This window comes from Prionailurus viverrinus, chromosome D3 (assembly GCF_022837055.1).
Source record: "Prionailurus viverrinus isolate Anna chromosome D3, UM_Priviv_1.0, whole genome shotgun sequence".
Classification (NCBI taxonomy): domain Eukaryota; kingdom Metazoa; phylum Chordata; class Mammalia; order Carnivora; family Felidae; genus Prionailurus; species Prionailurus viverrinus.
This window is the reverse complement of record NC_062572.1, coordinates 30,340,495-30,361,814: the sequence shown is the minus strand read 5'-3', so window position 1 is coordinate 30,361,814 and position 21,320 is coordinate 30,340,495. Positions and strand designations below refer to the sequence as shown.

Sequence of the window (21,320 nt, the reverse complement as noted above, 5' to 3'; positions counted from 1 at the left end):
GAGCCTGCTTGGGATTCTCTCTCTCCCTCTCCCTCGCCCCTCCCCCACTTGCACTCTTTCTCTCTCTCTCTCAAATAAACTCTATAAAAAAATAAATACTGTAGGGGCACCTGGGTGGCTCAGTCGGTTAAGTGTTGGACTTCAGCTCAGGTCATGATCTCATATCACATGAGTTCGAATGCCACGTTGGGCTCTGTGCTGACAGCTTAGAACCTGGAGCCTGCTTGGGATTCTGTGTCTCCCTCTCTCTCTGCCCCTCCCCCACTTGTGCTGTGTGTGTGTCTCTCTCTCTCAAAAATAAACATACGTTAACATACATACATACATACATACATACTCTAGGGATGTCCTGGGACCCCAACGTTTGAGAACCACCTTCCAGGCCTCAGGTACTCAACATAACGGCTGTCCTCAGAGACTGAGTCAAGGTCACCCAGCTTCCAACCTGGCTCATAAAGTTACAATTTTCGAGAAGACATCTGCACCCGCCGACCCCCCTTCATCCGGGACATTACCAGGTTGCCGCTGCCCTCAGGGTTCGCACACCCAGAGAACAAGCGAGAGGACTATCATCTGTTCGTCCGGGCAGCCCTGGGCCTCCCGTGCCCAGCCCAGCCCCCTCTTTCCCCCGATCTCCAGCCCCCCCCCGCCCCCGCCACACACACACACACACACACACACACACACACACACAGCGCCCCGGTCCTAGGATTTGTCCCAGTCTTGCCCCACCCAGGGGCCTCATGTGGCGGGCTTCATCCTCCCTCCTGCCTGGGCCTCTATGAACCGAGAGTGGCCAGGTGGGGGGGGCCTCACCATAGTGAGTTCAGCTGCTGCCCAACGGCCGTTACCAGACCTCAACCGCTGCCACTGATGCCACACACCCAACTGCCGCTCCTGCGCGGTGCACCCGGCCCGGGATTGGCCCGCCGCTGCCCAGGTGCCCATTGGTCCTCAGTGCCTCGGGGCGGACCTAGGCCTGGAATCCCGCTTCTGATTGGACGTTACTTGATTTGCGGAGTATGGTGCTTTCTGATTGGATATGGCTTTGGCGGGAAGGCTGTCGCCTAGCCAAAGCCGAGCATTCTGATGCATCCTCGGATGTTAGGTGGGAGTGGTCACGGTTTTCTCTGCGTGGGACGTAGCACATTTTCGTGCACGTAAGCCCTCAATGTGCGCGTGGCTTCACGTCAAGCTTGTGCTGCCTTCTTGCTTGGAGGCCCAAGCCCACTCACCTGTCTGCTCTTGATTCCGATCTTTGCAAACGAGACACCCTCTCAAGGCCTGCCCACCATCTACCTGTAACCAATGCAAAGGAGAGCTGCTCTCCCGTGCTTCGCAAGCCAATAAAAGACTTGCACCAAGTTTTTGCCTTGAAGATAGGCTATTCGTTGGTGTGGCACCACCCAGGAGAACGTAAAACCAGTGTTCAACGTCCCGAACTTCCTGATGGCTTATAAACGAGGGGTTTTACGGGGAAAGTTGGGGGCAGGCCGGGGGCCCGGGGGGGGGGGGGGTCTCCTGAGAAGGTGGACGCTGTTGATTGGAGGCTCATGAAGTCATGTTCACAGATGTTACTTTGTTACGTCAAGTGGCTTCATCTGGTCCACGGAGGTGTGTTCTATCTCAAGAGACTTGAGATAGACTAACAACCAACAAGATGGATGCCAGCTTCATACCCAAAATCTGCACCCGGCTTTCTTGTCCACCCTTTCTCCGGTGCAGAAAGGCCTTTGCCATCCAGCGCCCAGGAACCAAGCAGGATTTGATTACTTCTTTAATCTGGGGATTGCTGAGTTTCTGGGGACAAGGGAGTTGGAGGCTATACCCCAGGCTCCCCCCGCCAAGGCTGGGTTGGAGTGCAGTGTCCATTTGGGGGAACTTTGGTACAATCACCTGATTCTTCCATTCTGTAAAGACTGACTTAACTTTCTTTGGGATCCACTGTGTATTTATTTCTGAGAAAAGCAGGGTAAAAGGAATTCTGGCATAACCCCAAACTTATCACCAGAATGCAACATCCTTTCTGGTGATTCCCTAGAGCATGTTGGAGCAGACCCTTAACTTCTTACAGAAGAGCGGGGAACTCTGCCCCTGCAGTGGCACACAGCAGGTAGAGGAGCTGGACTTTTTCTGTAGGCCTTGGGAACATTTGGATAGTATGATTAGGTCGGCCCTTAGAAAGATAGCTTTGGGGGCGCCTGGATGGCGCAGTCGGTTAAGCGTCGGACTTCAGCCAGGTCACGATCTCGCGGTCCGTGAGTTCGAGCCCCGCGTCAGGCTCTGGCTGATGGCTCGGAGCCTGGAGCCTGTTTCCGATTCTGTGTCTCCCTCTCTCTCTGACCCTCCCCCGTTCATGCTCTGTCTCTCTCTGTCCCCAAAATAAATAAACGTTGAAAGAAAGATAGCTTTGGCAGCAGGGAGGAGGGAGATGGAAGGAGGTCAACGGAGAGCCAGGGAAACCAGGAGAAACCCTCCCTGCTTCTTCCCTCCAAGAGAGTGAATCCTTCTATCTTAGGTCACCTGCCATAACAGAACACCATGGACTGGGTAGCATAAGTAACGGAAGTTTATTTTCTGGCGGTTCTAAAGGCTAGGAGAGTAATGTAAGGTCAAGTTCTGGAAGGGTTGGTTTCTACGAGGGCTCTCTTCCTGATTGCAGAAGGCTCCCTTCTTGCTGTGTCTGCCTATAGGGGTGGGAGGAGAGAGCAAGCTCTCGGTGTCTCTTCTTACAAGGACACTAATCCTATCAGATCAGGGTCCCACCTTTATGACCTCATGTAACCTTAATTGCCTCCTATTTCCAAATACAGTCGCATTGGGGGTTAGGGCTTCAACGTAGGAATTTGGCAGGGGGACCCAATTCAGTCTATAGCACCCTCCTCCACCCTCACGGCTCCAATCATTCCACATACATAACTGAATTGTAGCCTGTATCACATTTTAAAGTACTATTTATTTTTTCTGGTTTTAAAAGTAACACATATTCAGAGTAGAAAGTGTAGGAAATGAAGAATAACATAAGGAAAATAAAAATCATCCCCAAACCCACACCTTATAGCTAAACATTATTAATATGTCAAGGTGTTCTTAGTTTTTTTTTCCCCTGTGTATATACTTATACATGGGTTTTACAAAATTGGATCCAACAATATGATTTTTTGTTTAGTAACAACTTTCTTGAGATATAATCCACATACCATACAATTCACTCATTTTTTAAAAAATATGTTTTTTTGTTTGTAAGCAATCTCTACACCCAATGTGGGGCTCAAACCCACAACCCTGAAATCAAATCACATGCTCTACCAACTGAGCCAGCCAGGTGCCCCACAACTCACCCATTTAAACTGGTGTACAATCCAGTGGTTTGCAGTATATTCACAGAGTTGTGCAACTATCACCACAATCCATTTGAAAAGTTAGAGTAGTTGACTTATTTGTTTAAGTTTATTTATTTATTTAGAGAGAGCATGAGTGGTGGAGGGGTGGAGAGAGAGAGACAGAGAGAGAGAGATAGAGAGAGAGAGAGAGAGAATCACAAGCAGGCTTCACACTGTAAGCGGGGAGCCTGAAGCAGGGCTCAAACCCACAAACGGTGAGATCACGACCTGAGCCAAAATCAAGAGTTGAATGCATAACTGACTGAGCCACCCAGGTGCCCCATCACAATCCATTTTAGAACATTTTTATCATCTCCAAAGAAACCCATGCTCTTTCGCTGCCAACCTCCAGTCCGTCCCATCTCCCTAGCCCTAGGCAACTTCTTTTAAATTTTATTTGAGAGACAGACAGAGAGAGAGACAGAGAGAGAGAGCAGGAGCAGAGCAAGTGAGTGAGAGAATCCCAAGAAGGCTCCATGCTCAGCATGCAGACACAGGACACAGGACTCAATCCCCTGGGATCACAATCAGCTGAAATCAAGAGTCAGATGTTCGACCCACTGAGCCACACAGGCGCCCCAGCCCTAGGCAACTTCTGATCTACTTTCTGTCTTGGTAGATTTACCTATTCTGGACATTTCCTATAAACAGAATCATACAATATGTGGTCTTTTGTGAATGGCTTCTTTCACAGCATCATGTTTTCAAGGTTCATTCATGTTGTAGCATGACACATTCCTCCTGTTACATGATACATTCCTGTGGTTGCATGATCCTTCACTCCTGTTTCTTGTAAACAGCTTTATTGAGATACAGTTCACATACTCTACAATTCGTCTATTTAAAATGTCCAATTACTTTTGGTATATTCACAGAGTTGTGCAGCCATTACCACAAGCAAGTTTAGAATGCTATCATCACCTCAAATTTCATTTCTTTTTATGGCCAAATAATATTCCATTGTATGGGCATACCATTTTTATTTTATTTTTTAATGTTTATTTTATTCATTTTGAGAGAAAGAAAGAGCAAGGGAGAGAGGGAGAGAGAGACTCCGAGGCAGGCTCTGCTCCACCAACGCACAGCACAGAGCCTGATGCAGGGCTCCATCCCCAGGTTCGTGAGCTCATGACCTAAGCCGAAATCAAAAGGCAGTTGCTCAACTGACTGAGCCACCCAGGTGCCCCTATACCATATTTTATTTACCCATTCATCAGTTGGTGGACATTTGTACTTTGTGGATATTATGAATAAAGCTGCTGTGAACACATGTTTTCATTTCTCTATGACACGAATTGCTGGGTCTGTGATAAACTACAGGTTCAACCTTTTAAGGAATTGCCAGACAAACCATGTGATTTTTTTTCAATCCTGACTTTCTCACTTAACATTAACCATGTGCTTTTTCATAAACTGTTAAATTGTTCAATGTTCTTTGAACACTTGGCTTTTAATATTTGCAGAGTTCCAATTCTTAGTTAATCAGTCCCCTGTTATTGGGCATCTAGATTATTTCCAATTTTCATATTATAAACAGCCTTTCAGTGAGCATTTTTGGGCATCAATATTTTTTTGTGAAACTTTTAAAAATATTTATTTATTTTTGTGAGAGAGAGAGAGAAAGAGAGAGAGAGAGAGAGAGCACGAGTGAGGGAGGAGCAGAGAGGGAGGGAGACACAGAATCTGAAGCAGGCTCCAGGCTCTGAGCTTTTAGCACAGAGCCCGATGCGGGGCTCGAATGCATGAACCTACTGAGCCACTCAGGCACCCCTGGACATCAATATTTTTATGCACCTCTGGTTATTTCTGAAGAGCAGATTAGTCAGACCATTGAATCAAAGGGCATAGGCAGTTTTAAGGCTCTTGGTACATAAAACCTTCCAAAAACCTTGTGTCAGTTTGCGCTCTGGCAAGTTGAGTTTGGGAATGCCAGTCACACACCACCTTATATTTTCATGGTCTCTTGAAGTCACCAAGGCAGGAACTTTGGAGATCTTTGACCCCATACCCAGCTCAACATGTAGCACACAGCACAAGTTCATGTTACGGAAATTAGCGTGAGCAAAGGAAGGCTGCATTAATGCTCTGCATTAACAGAGGCCATGGGATGGAGAGGAGGGTACAAGTGTCTGAGTCATCATGAAGACAGGCTCCACAGGACTTACCACCCAGCTGACATGGGGACTCACTGCAGACTCAAGTGGTAATAAAGCATCATGAGGCCAAGAACTCTCCACATGGAAGTTGAAGTGGCCAATGTGAGAGGAAGCCACATACCACAGTCACTTAGGGACAGACGCCAGTAGGGACGGGGTGTAGACTGGAGGCAAGTCTTTTGTACTCCACTCTGTGGGCAGCAGTCTTGATATAAAGTGCTGGAAGAATTACCTTCACTGAGATAGCGAGGTCATCAAACTCTCTGTCCACTTGGATATCCTGAGGAGAAACCCATTACAAGGCAATACATTACCACCTTCTGAGAACTTTGCTGGTTTTTGCTGGTACACACAAGGTTTTGGAGAAAATCCTTAGGGCAGCTTCTCTCCTATGGATGACAATGTCATTAGTCCCCGAACTATGAAAATAGGGAAGGGAAGGGGCTCCGGGGAACTCCTTGGAGTCTGTGATTTCTTGACCTGCAGGTTGGTTGCATAGGTCTGTGCTGTCTGTGGAAATTCACACCCCTTTCCATGTGCACTTTTCAGCATAAACGTTATTCCTCAATAACAAATGAAAAGGCACGGGGAGTGAGGGGAAAGATACTAGCACCAATAGTGTCTTTCTCTACATAGGCCTTTTCTGTGGGGTCTGCTATCTCATCCCATCTTCACAATGACTCTGGGTGGGAGATTTTAGCCTCATTTCACAGAAAGACCAGGCTGAGCCCTGGGAATGGTTTTACAAGAACTGTAAGGATTTAGAAGTATGTCCCTTACAGTTATTTATTTTTGAGAGACAGAGAGATAGAGCACAAGCAGGGGATGGGCAGAGAGAGAAGGAGACACGGAATCCGAAGCAGGCTCCAGGCTCTGAGCTGTCAGCCCAGAGCCCGACGCCGGGCTGGAACTCACAAACCGTGAGATTATGACCTGAGCCGAAGTCAGACGCTCAACCAGCTGAGCCACTCAGGTGCCCCGAAGTATTTCCCTTAAAACTGAGAAGATCTAGGCTAGGGAGATTAGACTAATAACAGTCAAGGAATAGGAAAATGGAACATTGCATCTAGACAGGTGTTGCTCTCCAATTCAGAAGATCCCATGTTGATGGACTCAGGATTTGGTCCCAGGCCTGATTCCAAAGTCTGTGGTGTTTCTGTTATGCTAAAAGCTTCTGTTAATAACCATACATTATATTGAGTAAGCATGTATTTTTGCAGAAGTTTCATATATAATTCCTTTTTTTTTTTTTTTTAACGATGGAATCCAGTGCTGACAGGAATTCTCAGAGCAAGCGGAAGATGGTCAAGGCATGCTACTCTCTGGCTTTGGAGCTGTAGAAACTGGGCAGGCAGAAGGAAGCAATAAGCAATAAGAAGAAGGAAGCATCAGTTGTCCCAAGCCTGAAGGATTGGAACTGTAAAAACGTCTCTGGAAAGACTTTGACACAAATCTGGTTTTAAATAAATGAGGGTTAGAATAAGCAGTGATTTGTGACTAGACTTCAGTTTAATAACTTGTGTTTGGGGATTCTCTCCTTAATGTTTTACTGCTTATATAATTTTCTCTATATATTTTTAAGTTTATTTATTTTGAGAGAGAGAGAGAGAGTGAGCAGGGGAGGGGGACACAGAGGGACAGAGAGAGAATCCTAAGCAGGCTCCCTCCTTTCAATGCAGAGACCAACATGGGGCTTGATCTCATGAACCATGAGATCATGACCTGAGCCAAAAGCAAGAGTCAGACACTTAACCAACTGAGCCGCCCAGGTGCCCTGAATTTTCTATATTAAAAAGGCACCATTGAGATGCCTCGGTGGCTCAGATGGTTGAGCATTTGACTCTTGATTTCAGCTCAGGTCATGATCTCAGGGTCGTGGGATTGAGCCCTGCATCAGGCTCCATGCTTAGCATGGAGCCTGCCTAAGATATTCTCTCTCTCTCTCTCTCTCTCTCTCTCTCTCTCTCTCTTCTCTCTCTCCCTTTGCCTCTCTCCCCTAAAAATAAAAAAAAAACCACAACTGAATGAAAAGGAGTCTTAATCTCCCTCAAAGCCAACGAGTGAAACTTCCAGCACCAATATCCACCTGCAAGCAGAACAGGCCAGGGGGTGAGGTGGGTAAGTACTGAACCTTCAAATCCAAACATCAGTGAACAGTGAGCTAAGTGTCCTCTGAGGCAATTCTCTCTCAGCCAATGAAGAACCCAGGCATGAGTCAGAGATGAGACCGCAACGGTATCCCCCAGTCAGGAGTGGAAATAAAGCCACAGTGGCACTGTGACCCTCCATTCAGGCCTGGGGTGGAACTCAGACTTAGCCACACTGAGTATCTGAGCAGGACATGCGGTTTCTCTAATCCCTACTTTCTTCCTCTAAATGAGAACTCGTGGGGCTGTTGGAAGGATCACAGATGAGATTTATGAAAAGCTCTTACAGAGAAATCCAGCAGTTCTAGGGCAGACCCTGGATTATCCCGGACAGACTTTAGAACTCCAAAGCAGCCTTCGCCTCGCATGGGATTCCTGGACATCTGAGAAACACACACACAATTGAGAAAAACTGAGCCCAGGGAAGCTGGAGGTGGAGCAAGTCAAAAGGGAGGGAAGGATTCTTCATCTCTGATGACAAGTGCCTCAGGACAGCCCCACTGTCTCAGCTCAGAATTTGTCTCCACTGACAAAACACCCTGGGTGAGGCGGTGAGGCTGGGGAAGAGGGGAAGGGAGTATGCACTGGCTGAGCGCCCACCATATGCCCAAATCTGTGCCAGGTGTCAAAGATACGGACACACAAGGCACAGCTCTGCCTTTAAGGAATTCACTCATCACGGGGAGGAGAGGAAAAGGAAACATCATGAAAATGCAGTGTGATAAGTGCAGTGAGAGTGTACATCAACTCTTCTGGGGAGTGAAGTTTACGCACCCGCACTGAGCTTTACGGGTGAGGTGGGCAGAGCTGGGTATTTCAGCAAGAGCAGGAGGAGCAAAACAAAGGGGAGAAATTGCATCATGTGCAGAAAATTCAGAGCAGCTTGGGGTGAGCGAATGAGCTTCAGCGGTGGAAGGCAGAGGGGCTGTGGCAGAGCCCAGAGCCCAATGTGCGGTGAATGCCATACTACTAACCTTGGATTTATCCAGAGGGGAGCCGTTGACAGGTTTAAAGCAAGGAGGGGACGGGAGCATGTTTCTGCTTTAGAAAGATCAACTGGCAGGTGAGAAGGAAGGACGAGAGATGGGAAATTCACAGGTCAATGGAACTTGAGGGGAAGTGAGAAGGAAGAGCAGGCAGCCCCAGCACCCTGCAGGAAGTAAGATGAAGGTTGGAAGGCAAGGAAAAGAGAGGGAGGAGTGAGCACTGGGCGCCTACTTCTGACTCAGTGAGGAGCCCCCCCTCCCCCACCACCAAGAGGCAGCCCTTAGAGAGAGAGGATGCCTTGGGGTTGTGCTTTACGCCCATGGGACATCTAGGGGATGGTCCAGCAGGTGGCTGTAAATGGGGATCCAGAGCTTAAGAGAGGTCTGGGCTGCAGGGGGGAGCGTGGATGGGAGTGCTTCAGGGGGCTCTTCTTTTTCTTCTTCTTCTTCTTCTTCTTCTTCTTCTTCTTCTTTTTTTTAATGTTTATTAGAGAGAGAGAGAGAGAGAGAGAGAGAGAGAGAGAGAGCACATGAGCAGGGGAGGCACAGAGAGAGGAGACAGAAGATCTAAAGTGGGCTCTGCACTGACAGTAGAGACTGATGCGGGGCTTGAACTCATGAACCATGAGATCATGACCTGAGCCGAAGTCTGATGCTTAACTGACTGAGCCACCCAGATGCCCACAGGGGGCTCTTCTGCCAGTTGATGGAGCTGAGAGCCAGGCAGGGCTGGATGCCCCCCAGGACCTGTCCTCTGAGCACAGTGGCCCACTTGGGCTTCACCTTCCATTGCACCCTCCCTTTTCCTACCTGACTGGCAATGCTGAAGAAAGGGAAACCCCATCTGTCACACAAGGCCTCAAGTAGGTCTGAGCATAGCCAACGGTACACCTGGGCTGACCCAGTGAGCTGAGAAGGAGCAAGGACAGTCGGGAGGTGGAGGTGACACTGCTGGGGGTTGGGGGGAGAAGGATGGACGAGGGAGGAGTCGGAAGAAGTGCCGGGGTCAGGTCAGAGGTGGGTGAGGGAATGGCAAGGGAAAGAAGTGGTCATAGGAGGAAGCCAGGAGGTCCCCTCTCTCATCTGGGCTCTAGAAATTTCGTGCCCTGCTGCTACTGGAGTGGGGAGATGAGGCAGGGGAGGGATCTGTGTGGGCACATACAGGCAGGTCTATGTTGGGGCCTGCCCCATCGGGCTAGCACTCACAACAAGAATCCTCAGTGTCTGGTTGACCCGGAGGCCCAGGCCCAGGCTCAGGGCTCCCACTGCAGAGATGCGGTTGTTGCTGCAACAGAAAGACATATGCATTTTGCTACCTTCCGAGCAGCTGTGTAGAGCCAGATGGTCCCAGGGTCCAAGCTGGTGTTGCTGGTGCATCCACCTGCTTGGGCTTCATGTTCCAGCCTCCACTGATGCCCCAGGGACCCTGGGCAGGTCAGTATGTAAAAGCTGGATAACAACCCTGGTTCCCAGTGTTGAGGGAGATCACTCAGCAAGCACACCTGGAGCATCCCTCCCCTACTTTCCCCTCCCTTACCCCCCACCCCCCACAACCCTGGGATCACGACCTGAGCCAAAATTGAGTTGGACACTCAAACAACTGAGCCACCCAGGCACCCCTCCTCCCCTTTTTAAGTGAAGATGTTTTACATATATGTTTTCCCTAGCAGCCCCCACCTATCCATCAGGAATTATGAGCTCCAAGGTACAAGTGCTGAACTTGAGGGGCACCCGGCTGGCTCAGTCGATAGAGCCCGTGACTCTTGATCTTGGGGTCATGGGTTTGAACTCTTGTAGGGTGTAGAGATTACTTAAATAATTTTTTTTCAAACTAAAAAAAAAAAAAAAAACAACCCAGTGCTAAACTTGAGTGAGAAGGAGGGAGCTGGGTGCTCTTGGATTGTGTCTCAAGCCCCATCGTGGGTAAACTGTGGTAGGCTTGGGAGTTGCTAAGGTGGTAAACAGCAACAGGATCATGGAGTCCCTGGTCCCTCAGGTGGCTATGGATCTGGAGACTGTGACACAGGGCCACCCTGTGTGCCTCACCTCATGTTGAGCTCTTCCAACACATTGTTGGTCTTAAGTGCCTCACCCACTGCAGATGCTCCAGGATCTCCAAAGCCATTGTATGAGATGTCCAGGACTCTCAGGAAGATGTTTGCCTAGAATGCAAAAGAGTGAAGCCAGGAGACCACCTGTGAAGTGGGGAAAGCCAGGGGTCACCGCCTCAGAGCCCGGGAGGCCCAGGGTGCAAAAAAGCACGGGCTGAGAGCAGAAGGTCAGAGGTTCCTGGTAAGAGTCTTGTGGCTTGGATGACGGTGACCGGGAGAACCAAATGACTGGAAGCACGGCACCAAGGGTGGTTGTGGGTGTGGATGATCCTCAGAGACTGAGAGGCCCACCGCTCAGCAGCAGACCCCAGGGACACAGTGGTCTGGTTCCACGACTGCTGGGGGCGGGGGGGGGGGGAGGCGAGGCTCAAGGGCAGGTCCTCTGAGGCACAGAGCAGAATGACAGAGGGACTCCGGTGAAGGGCTTTGAGGGGGCTGTGATGGGGAGAAGGGCAGGAGCTTGTGGGTGCACTGGGAGGACAGAGCCTGACCCACCACCCTGTGGGGCAGGATCCCCAGGTCAGCCCCTGAGGAGGGGGGCAAGGCAGCTGCTGCTGTTCCCTGAGGAGGGCCCCACAAAGCTAGCCAGCACCAGGGGCATCCTGGCAGGGGCTAGGAGCCACACATTCCTGCGGCTTATGAACCACAACATCGAAGGAAGCAGGTGGGATGTTTAAGACTATGTGCTGGGACGCAGGGTGCAGGGCTGTCATCTCAGGGAAGCATCTGCATGTGCCCATAGCAGGCATGTGTCACCAGACTGCACAATGTCCCCCACCAGCCATATGTCTGTAATAAATGGAGAAGGTGTGCAACATTGAACTGCAGACCCTTGAGTAAGTGACATGAGAGTGAGCACGGTATTTCGGAGTCACGAAATGGGGCTGGGACAATTAAAATCACCAAACAAAATATTCTTTAAGCTCTGCTTGAAGGATCCAAGGGTCATTTCTGAAGAGCTGCAAAGATAGGAAGTGGCACCTGGGAGACTGTCCCCACAGGACAGGCCAGAGGGCAGATGGGTGACAGAGGTGTTCATACCTCCAGTGCCCTGGCAAAGGCTACAGCTCCTGGTCCTCGAAGGTGATTCCAGTTTATATTAAGCTCGGTGAGTCCAGTATTTTCTGCCAGGGCTGGTCCAAGCATCTCCCCTTCAGAAACACCAAGACAGGCCTTATTCACTCTGTTCTTTCCCTCAAAAAATAATACTGATGACCGCTGTGCGCCAGGGTCTCCGCTTGGCACAACAGTCACCAAGTTGAACCCTATATGGGCCTGCTCTGTCCTAAAAGAATTCACATTTAATGGGGGAGAAGCAGTTGACCCTTGAATAGCACAGGGGTTAGGGGTGCCAGCCCCTGTGCAGCCAAAAATCTGCATATAACTTTGACCGTCCCCCCAAACCTCAACTACTAACAGCCTACTGCTATTGGATTTTAGAAAGAAGACTTCATCGAGAACGTAAAGTGTTGATTAACACATATTTTGTATGTTATACATATTATATGCTGTATTCTTACAATAAAGTAACCTGAAGAAAATATTATTATTATTTTTAAAAATTTGTTTAATGTTTATTTATTTTTGAGAGAGAGAGAGACAGAGCGTGAGCAATGGAAGGACAGAGAGAGAGAGGGGGAGACACAGAATCAGAAGCAGGCTCCAGGCTCTGAGCTGGCAACACAGGGCCCAACGCGGGGCTTAAACTCACAAACTGAGAGATCATGACCTGAGCTGAAGTCAGACGCTTAACCGACTGAGCCACCCAGGCACCCCAATATTATTATTATTTTTAAACGTTTATTTATTTTTGAGAGACACAGAGAGAGATCGGGGGAGGGGCAGAAAGAGAGGGAGACACAGAATGTGAAGCAGGCTCCAGGCTCTGAACGGTCAGCACCGAGCCCCACATGGGGCTTGAACTCGCAAACGGTGAGATCACGTGCCAAAGTCAGATGCTCAACCGACTGAGCCACCCAGGCGCCCCACCTGAAGAAAATATTAAGAAAATTATGTGGGGCACCTGGGTGGCTCAGTAGGTCGAACATCCAACTCTTGCTTTTGGCTCAGGTCATGATCTCATGGTTTGTGAGATCAAGCCCAGTGTCAGGCTCTGTGCTGACAGTATGGAGCCTGCTTGGGATTCTCTCTCTCCCCACTCTCTGCCCCTCCCCCACTTATGCACGTGCTTGCTCTCTCTCTCTCTCAAAATAAATAAATAAAACTTAAAAAAAGAAGGAAAATCATAAGGGGAAATACACTTAAAATACTAGACTGTATTTATTAAAAAAAATTGTGTATAAGTGGACCCACACAGTCAAACCCACATTGTTCAAATGTAAATACAACTTAATGGGATGTGTGGGACTACAACAAATAGTAGTACAACTACAAATACAACTACAAATGGGGATGTGTGGGAACAGTGTGGGGACTTACTCCCTTTTGAGGAGGGTCCGGAAAGTGAGGAAAAAGGAGATAATCTTGAAGACTGAGGGACTCACCAGGTGTGTGTGCATGAACAGTGGAGAACAGACATGGGAAAGAGCAAATGTGTAGAGGCATGTGGGAGCATAGAGCACCTGAGGAAATTCCCACAGGCCTGGTGGGTGGGGGGAAGCCAGTGAAATGAGGTAGCAGTGATGGACACTGGAAAGATACTGAGAGGCCATCAATGCTGGACCAAGACTTTTGGGCACAAACCGATTAGTAGGCAGGGAGGGCTTTAAGAAATGACAAGGCCGGGCTCCTTAGTGGCAGGTGTAGGGTATGGACTGGGGTAGGCAGGGGCAGGGTTAGAACCCAGGACACCAGTTGGAAGGCTTGTGCCATAGTCTATAGGCAAAAGGTGATGAGGCTGGTGCAGCTGTGTGCAAAGGAGACACTTGTGGTGGAGAAAGGAAAGAGGGAGCAGTGCAGGGTAAGAAACCCCGAGAGATTTTTAGCTTATAAAATGCAGAGAAGCCCCAGCCACCCATCATGCTCTCCACTCTGTCAGCATTCAGCCAGTCTGACCTGCTCCCATGCCTCTGGGCTGTCCCCCTGTGTAGAACTGTTGACCCCCTTCTTCACCTAGATAACAGCTCCTCGTCCTTCTAACCTGGGTTCATGACATCAGGAAGCCTTGCTTACCCAGCTGGGCTAGGCTGCCTCAGGCCCAAGTCCACTATGCTTCTATCCTTCCAGGCTCTGATCTAATGACCTCTCTTTGCCTGGCCAGTCTTTCCCATCAGCCTAGGAGTCCCTCAAAGATCTGAATTTGACTCCTCTCCATGGTCTCAGCTCCTCCTCTTGCAGGTTTAGTGAGGCTAGTTTGAAGAAATGCACGGAAGAAAAACAGATGCACTAATTAAGCAGAACTAGCCTGCTTGGGGGGTGCCTGGCTGGCTCAGTCAGTAGAGCATGTAACTCTTAATCTAGGGGTTGTGAGTTCAAGCCCCACCTTAGGTGTAGAAGTTACTTAAACATGAAATATTTTTAAGTTTATTTATTTATTTTGAGAGAGGGAGAGAGTGAGCAGGGGAGGGGCAGAGAGAGAGGGAAAGAGAGAATTTGAAGCAGGCTCCACACTCTCAGCTCAGAGCCCAACTCAGGGTCAATCCCACAAACCGTGAGATCATGACCTGTGCCAAAATCAAGAGTCAGAAGCACAACCTACTGAACCAACCATGAGCCCCAAAAATAAAATCTCGAAAAAAGAAAGAAAGAGAGAGGAGAGACAGAAAAGAAAAGAAAAGAAAAGAAAGACAAGAAAGACAGAGACAGGAAGAAAGAAGGAGAAAGAAAGAAAGAAAGAAAGAAAGAAAGAAAGAAAAAAGAAAGAAAGAAAGAAAGGCAGAAAGAAAGACAGAAAGAAAGAGGGGCACCTGGGTAGCTCAGTCCAGTAAGCATCCAACTTCGGCTCACGTCATGATCTCACAGTTGGTGGGCTCAAGCCCTACATCGGGTTCTGTGCTGACCTTGCAGAGCCTGGAGCCTGCTTCTGTGTCTCCCTCTCTCTCTGCCCCTCCCCTGCTTGCGCTCTGTCTGTCTCTCAAAAATAAATAAAAATGTTAAAAATGTTTAAAAGAAAGAAAGAAATAGAGAGAGACAGAGAAAGAAAGAAAGAAAGAAAGAAAGAAAGAAAGAAAGAAAGAAGAAGAAAGAAAGAAAAAGAAAGAAAGAAAAAGAAAGAAAGAAAAAGAAAGAAAGAAAAAGAAAGAAAGAAAAAGAAAGCAAGCCAGCCTACTCCAGCAGGACCCACTGGAGCAAAATGCTTTGGCACCTTGGAGAGCTCCCTGCAAGGCTGCTAGGACTGACTCCCAGTGATGCCTTCCTGAGCTACGACTCTGGATTCCACACTTGCACTGGGTCTGACACGGCGGGTTCTCAGATACAGACGCTTCTAGGGCTGAGAAGAGAGAGTGGTGGTCCGCACTTTGTAGGGAAACCCTTCTTTCTGAACAACTAGAGGGTGAGGAGATTCTCCAACTTGCATGATTGGCCTCTTGAAATTCCCATACTTGGTCTTCATGACCTCTGTAGCCAACTATGAGGCAGGGGCTACCTTCGCCATGGGTCAGATCGGGAGATTGAGACCTAAGCTCTTCACCCCTCAAGGCAGTTGAGATCCCCACAGATCCCCATTTAGGGAAACAAAATGGTCCTGCTGAGTTTGTCCTTTTGCAAGATGAAGACCTCCGTACTCCGTATTTGTGCAGGCTTCACAGAGCTTTAGCTTCCGGCCCCTACTATCCTGGCTGTCTCTCTGGTGCCTACCTTTTCACTGTGAAGATCTGGGAGACATCTATACTTAGTTTTTTGGAAGTCTGAAATAAACTTCTCTCCCTGTTTTCAAGTTTATTTATTCATTTTTGAGAGAGAGAGAGAGAGAGAGAGAGAGAGAGAGTAGGGGAGAGGCAGAGAGAGAGGGAGACAGAAGATCTGAAGTGGGCTCTGTGCTGACAGCAGAGAGTCCAATGCAAGGCTTGAACTCACAAACCACGAGATCATGACCTGAGGTGAAGTCAGACACTCAACTGACTGATCCACCCAAGCAGCCCTGAACTTCTCTTTTAATTTCACAGACTTCTCATGATAATTCTCTTAGAAGGGAGGCACCTGGGTGGCTTCGTCAGCTAAAGCGACTGACTTCAGCTCAGGTCATGATCTAACAGTTTGTGGATTCGAGCCCCATATTGGGCTCTGTGCTGACAGCTCAGAGCCTGGAGCCTGCTTCAGATCCTGTGTCTCCTCTCTGTCTCTCTCTCTGTCTCTCTGTCTCTCTGTCTCTCTCCCCCCACACACCCCCCCTTGTGTTCTCTCTCTCTCTCTCTCTCTCTCTCTCTCTCTCAGAAAAAGATAATTTTCTTAGAAGGTAAATGGCTCTCTGGCAGTTAAATTCTAAGGCTGATTCTCAAAGGCCAAGGCTGGTACCATTCCTACCCTAAGCAGCTTGAGACAGAAAAGTGATTCCCAAACTTTCTTGATCAGATAAATCTCCTGGGGTACCCATTAAAGTGTAGATGCATGGGCATCCCCCCACCAAGATTCTGGTTCAGCAGGGCCAGGGCCCAGGAATTTGTATTCCTAACCCAGGGTCCTGAGTGATTCCTGTAACTGACTGGAGTGCTTGAGGACAGACAGGTAGAAGTGCATGCTCCTGGCAAAGCTGATAGCCTGTGCAAAGGCCCCGGGACATGAGAGAAAGTGGTGAGATCAAGAAATCCCATCAAAGTGGATGTACCGTGAAGACGGTACTTGAAATAAAATCTTCATGTCTTTTGCCAAGATTTGTAAGCCTGAAGCTCTCCACTGCCTCTTCAACTCACAGCTTGGGCCCTCTCTCCTGGCTCACTAGCCCAGTCACACCAGTGTCTATCAGTCTGGGAAATATGCCTGCATGTTTACTGTTCCTCTGCTTTAAATGCTCTCTCTCTCTGGTCTTGCTATTGCTGATTCCTTCCCACCCTGCGCATTTCAGCTTAAATGTCATCTCACAGAGCCCTCCCCAACCACCTCTCTATAGCATTCTTCTCTGAAATCATTCCTTTTGTTTATCTTGTGGCACCAATAATTGTAGAGAATTATCTAGTTAACGTGTGTTCCTTGAGGCCAGGGCCTTTGTTTTGTTCACAACTGGGTCCCTAGTGGCTAAATTAGCACCCAGCACATGCAGCAGCAGGCCATGACTTCCGTGGAATGGATTAACGGTTCTGCGTGGAAGGACAGGGAGAGGGGTAGGCTAAAGTGGAACATGGGAAATGGGAGCCAGAGTATGAATGTTCAGAATGGTCCTGCCAACCTTCACCCACCCCTGCCCCAGGAAGATGGGCTCAAGTGCCCCCATGGTGACCCTGGTCAGATGTTACCTGCTTGGTCATTCAGCTGGTTATAGCTCAAGTCCAGGGCTTTCAGGCCTGTGTGGGCCAGCAGGAGTTCAGCAAGGTACGGGGCTGCCTGCTCGTCTAGGCCATTTCCTGCCAGCTGTATCTTCTGCATGGTTGGGTTCACCATGAGGGCAGCACAGACAGCCTGGGCTCCCACTGCTCCCAGCTGGTTCTCCGACAGGTCCACATCTAGGGGTCAGCACCACTTCTCAATCAGTGGGATGCAAAGCCCGGCACCACCCTCTTCCGCCTTCCTCTATCCCCCAAACCTCCAGACCTGAGGCAGCAGAAGGGGCTTTGCAGCTGGACCATCCTGGGTCGCATGGTGACTCTGCCACTCACCAGCTGCATCTCCCCAGGCCCCCAGGCAGCTTCTCTGATGCCTACACCCACCCCACGCATCCACAAGCTTCTTTGTCAAGGGGTTAAAACCGCCTACTTCATGGTGCTGTGCAGGATGCCTGCGATGGAGATCCAGTCACCCTGTTGATGATTCATGCCTGGCAGCGATATAATACATCCACAGAAGTCTTCACTGATGCATTTCTGGGAACTGGCAATGACGGCCCAGGTGGCCATGCTTGGAGCATGTCACATACGCAGTTTCATTTAATACTCAGTACAACTCCAAGGGCTAAGTAGTATTGTTGGGGCCATTTCACAGATTGAAAAGTAAGGCTCAGCAAGGGTGAATGGCTTGCCCAGGGTCATCCCTGGTAGAAGGTGGCTCATCGGTGGTAGAGGTGGTGTTTGCATCCAGCCCCACTTCATTCCCACCCAGCCCTCCACCCTCTCACACTGTCCACCCCTTGGCTCTCTGTTGGAGGACCCTTTCACCCTGCATTTAGGCAATGGGAGGCCACCATATGGAGGGGGAGGTGCTGGCCAGCCAAGGAGGGGAGTGGGGAGTAGGCAATCAGGAGAGGAGTAGCATCCAGCATTGGGGGCACCACAGAGATTCTAACTCCACCCCCATCAGCCCCACCCTGTGTTAAGACCCCTGCACCAGCAACACCAACAGGCCCCAAGTGAGAAGGCCCAGCTATGGGGGGAGCCCACACCCCTCAGGAAAGGGAGGACTCAAATGTGCCCACCAGCCCCAAACTCAGCACTTACCACAAATGCTGCTGCTTTTGCTTAGGGCACCTGCCAGGGCCTCTGCACCGGCCCCACAGAGCCCATTGTCTCGAAGGTCCAGCCGCTTGACACAGGGATTGGAGTTCAGTGCGAAAGCCAGAGCCCGGGCACCCTTGGACAAAGAGGGGCCTGAGGGGCCTGGTCTTTCCTAGGGGCGAAGGCCTCAGACACAGCTAGCCACTACCCTGGCTTGTTTCCAGGGCTCAGCCCACCTGGTGCCCTCCAACTGGAAGGCTCTCTCTTTCCCACATGCCCAGGAGACACCTGCTTCTCTTTTAGGCTTCACCCAGATCTCACTTCCAGGAGCCTTCCCTGACTGCCCCACCCCCAGCAGGTTAGAGGTCCCCTGCAGGCCCCTCAACCCTTACACTGAATTCTGTCATAGCCTCGATCCTACCTGTCACCCAGATACAGGGGATGGGACATGCCTGGCACATAGCAAAGTTGGGGAGTGTGCAGTATGGGTTCAAGAAGGGGCCACTCCATGGCTGCTGCCTCTGAGGTCCTTTTACTCCAAGCCTGGCCCTGGGGTTTCCCCAAGGTTACCTGGGGCCCCAGGCCACGGTGCCGCAGGTTCAGCTCTGGGGTGCTCCCTTGGCGCAGAAAGCAGGAGGCGGGCACAACTCTATGGGCCTGGCAAGACCTCAGGTAGAGGGTGTCCTTGACCAGTACTCCAGGCCCATGGATGCCTGATAGGAGACAGGGAGATGATGAATGTAGATCCCTCTCTACACACAGTAGCCTCCTCCCCCCCACCCTCTGTCACCATCCAGTCCGTGTTTCCCTCTAGAAGCATTTCTTCCTCTGCTAGTAGAGACTGAGGCTCAGAGAAAGCAAATCCTTTCCCTAAAGTCACGCAGAAAGTAATAGCTAATCTGAGTAGAGCCAGGATCAGGACCCTGCCTGTCTGATGCCAAAGTGCATGCTATGTGTTTTCCACTGGGTTGCAGAACACGTATGTTTTGTGAATATTTTATGGGGGAAGAAACTGAAACAATTCTGTTTTATACATTCATTAGCTTAGTTGTTCCTGGGGGTTGGGAAAACCCAGCCCTGATCCCATTTCTGGGTAGGACACCCCCTCTTACACTGTTTGGTGGAGTTTTTGCATTTTAACATCACTTTGGGGGTGTTTTCTTCTTTTCTCTCTCTTTCTTTTCTTTCTTTCTTTCTTTCTTTCTTTCTTTCTTTCTTTCTTTCTTTCTGTTAAAGTTCATTTATTTACTTTTAAGAGAGCGAGAGAGCGAGAGAGCAGCAGAGAGGCAAAGAGAGAGGGAAAGAGAGAATCCCAAGCAGGCTCTACCCTGTCAGCTCAGAGCCTGACTTGGGGCTCAATCCCACAAACTGTGAGGTCATGACCTGAGCCGAAATCAAGAGTCCGAAGCTTAATAACCAACTGAGCCAGTCAGACACCCCTCTTTTTTTTTTTTTAAGATTTTATTTTTAAGTAGTTTCTACACCCAAGATGGGACTCGAACTCACAACCCTAAGATCAAGAGTCCCCCACTCCACCTACTGAGCCAGCCAGGTGCCCCTGGAGGTGTTTTCTTTCTTTTTTTTTTTTCTCCTTTCCTTTCTTTCTTAAGCTTATTTATTTCTTTTGAGATTTCTTTTTTTCTTTCTTTCTTTCTTTCTTTCTTTCTTTCTTTCTTTCTGAAGTTTATTTATTTATTTTGAGAGAGACAGAGACAGTGTGAGTGGGGGAGGGGTAGAGAGACAGGGAGAGAGTGAGAGAGAATCCCAAGCAGGCTCCACACTGTCAGCACAGCGCGTGATGCGGGCCTCAAGCTCAAACTCATGAAACCATGAGATCAGGACCTGAGCGGAAATCAAGAGTGGGACACTTTACTGACTTCGCCACCCAAGCGCCCCTGGAGGCGTCTTCTAAAGATGGAACTCCTGATGCCGCCAGGAGCATTGTGGGGAGGGCACAGGACTGGAGAGACCACAGGCTGTCCTGAAGGTGTCCCACGGAGGGGTGCGCTCCCTGCTGGACAGGGGTCCCCTGCCTACTTGGCCCCAGCCTGCCCTCTGCAACCCTGCGGGATAAGCTCCCAGTTGAGGAGAAAGGCCTGCCCCCATCCCTGCCCGGGAGCACCTTCCGTCTCCTGGTCGGAGTCTGAATCAACTTCCGAACGCTGTTCGGCCTCCGGAGCTCCTGCAAGATGCCCAGCGGCCGCCGCCGCCGCCGCCGCCGCCTCCTCCTCCTCCTCCTCCTCCTCCTCCTCCTCCTCCTCCTCGCCTTCATTCTCCCCAGGCCTTTTGTAGGGACCCCTCATAGTTACGCCCATTTCTCAGTGGCAGCAATGAGGCGGAGACTGCACCGCACAGCAACTCGAGCCCTTCCCCGGGGATGTGGGCGGACCCTCCGTCTGCGCCGACCAATTGGATATGCCGTGCAGCGAACAGGCGTCCGCTGCAGCCAATAGGAACGCTCCCCTCCCGACAGCCGTCGTCTGGGCAACCCAGGTGTTGTGGGTTGCTATAGAAACCGTCGCTGGCCTGGGTAGACCTTTAGCCTGCTGACAAGCTGAGCGGATGAGAGCGTGCTCCACGGTTTCAGCATCGGTCCCCCTTCCCCGCCTTCCACGGGCTGGGGAACGTGGCTGACTCCAGAGTCTGTGCCTTAGTCCCTGCGCTCTGCGGGCGCACGGCACGAGAAAGCCTGGGGAGCCTTGCAAAAGCCCCATCACCCTCCTCTCTGGAGCCAGAGTCACGCTCTCACCGTATGGCTGCCAGTTCTCTCTCATGCTCTGGCGTCTCATATGCTATTTCCTCCACCAGGAACATTCCTCTCCAAGTTTCCTTGTTGAACTTCAGAATCTGCAAGCGTCACTTCAGAGATCACTTTTTCCTGAAGTTTTTCTTCCTTTCTTTTTTTCTTTTATTAATTGTTTTGACGTTTACTTATTTTGGAGAGACAGAGAGAGACAGCGTGAGCAGGGGAGGGGCAGAGAAAGAGGGAGACACAGAATCTGAAGCAGGTTCCAGGCTCTGAGCTGTCAGCACAGAGCCCGACGCGGGGCTTGAAC

The 21,320-nt window shown here is 49.9% G+C and overlaps 1 protein-coding gene across 1 annotated transcript; it reads right to left on the bottom strand.

The window, feature by feature from the left end:
• Window positions 1–5,159: 5,159 nt before the first annotated feature.
• Window positions 5,160–20,567, bottom strand: LOC125149212 (leucine-rich repeat-containing protein 74B-like). Its single transcript, XM_047828030.1, is given in 10 exon segments — window positions 5,160–5,720; window positions 5,722–5,819; window positions 7,974–8,069; window positions 9,879–9,957; window positions 10,719–10,834; window positions 11,825–11,934; window positions 17,134–17,340; window positions 18,268–18,400; window positions 18,835–18,977; window positions 20,387–20,567. Coding segments are annotated over 10 exon segments (1,218 nt in total). The 3' UTR covers window positions 5,160–5,665.
• Between the last annotated feature and the right edge of the window lie 753 nt (window positions 20,568–21,320).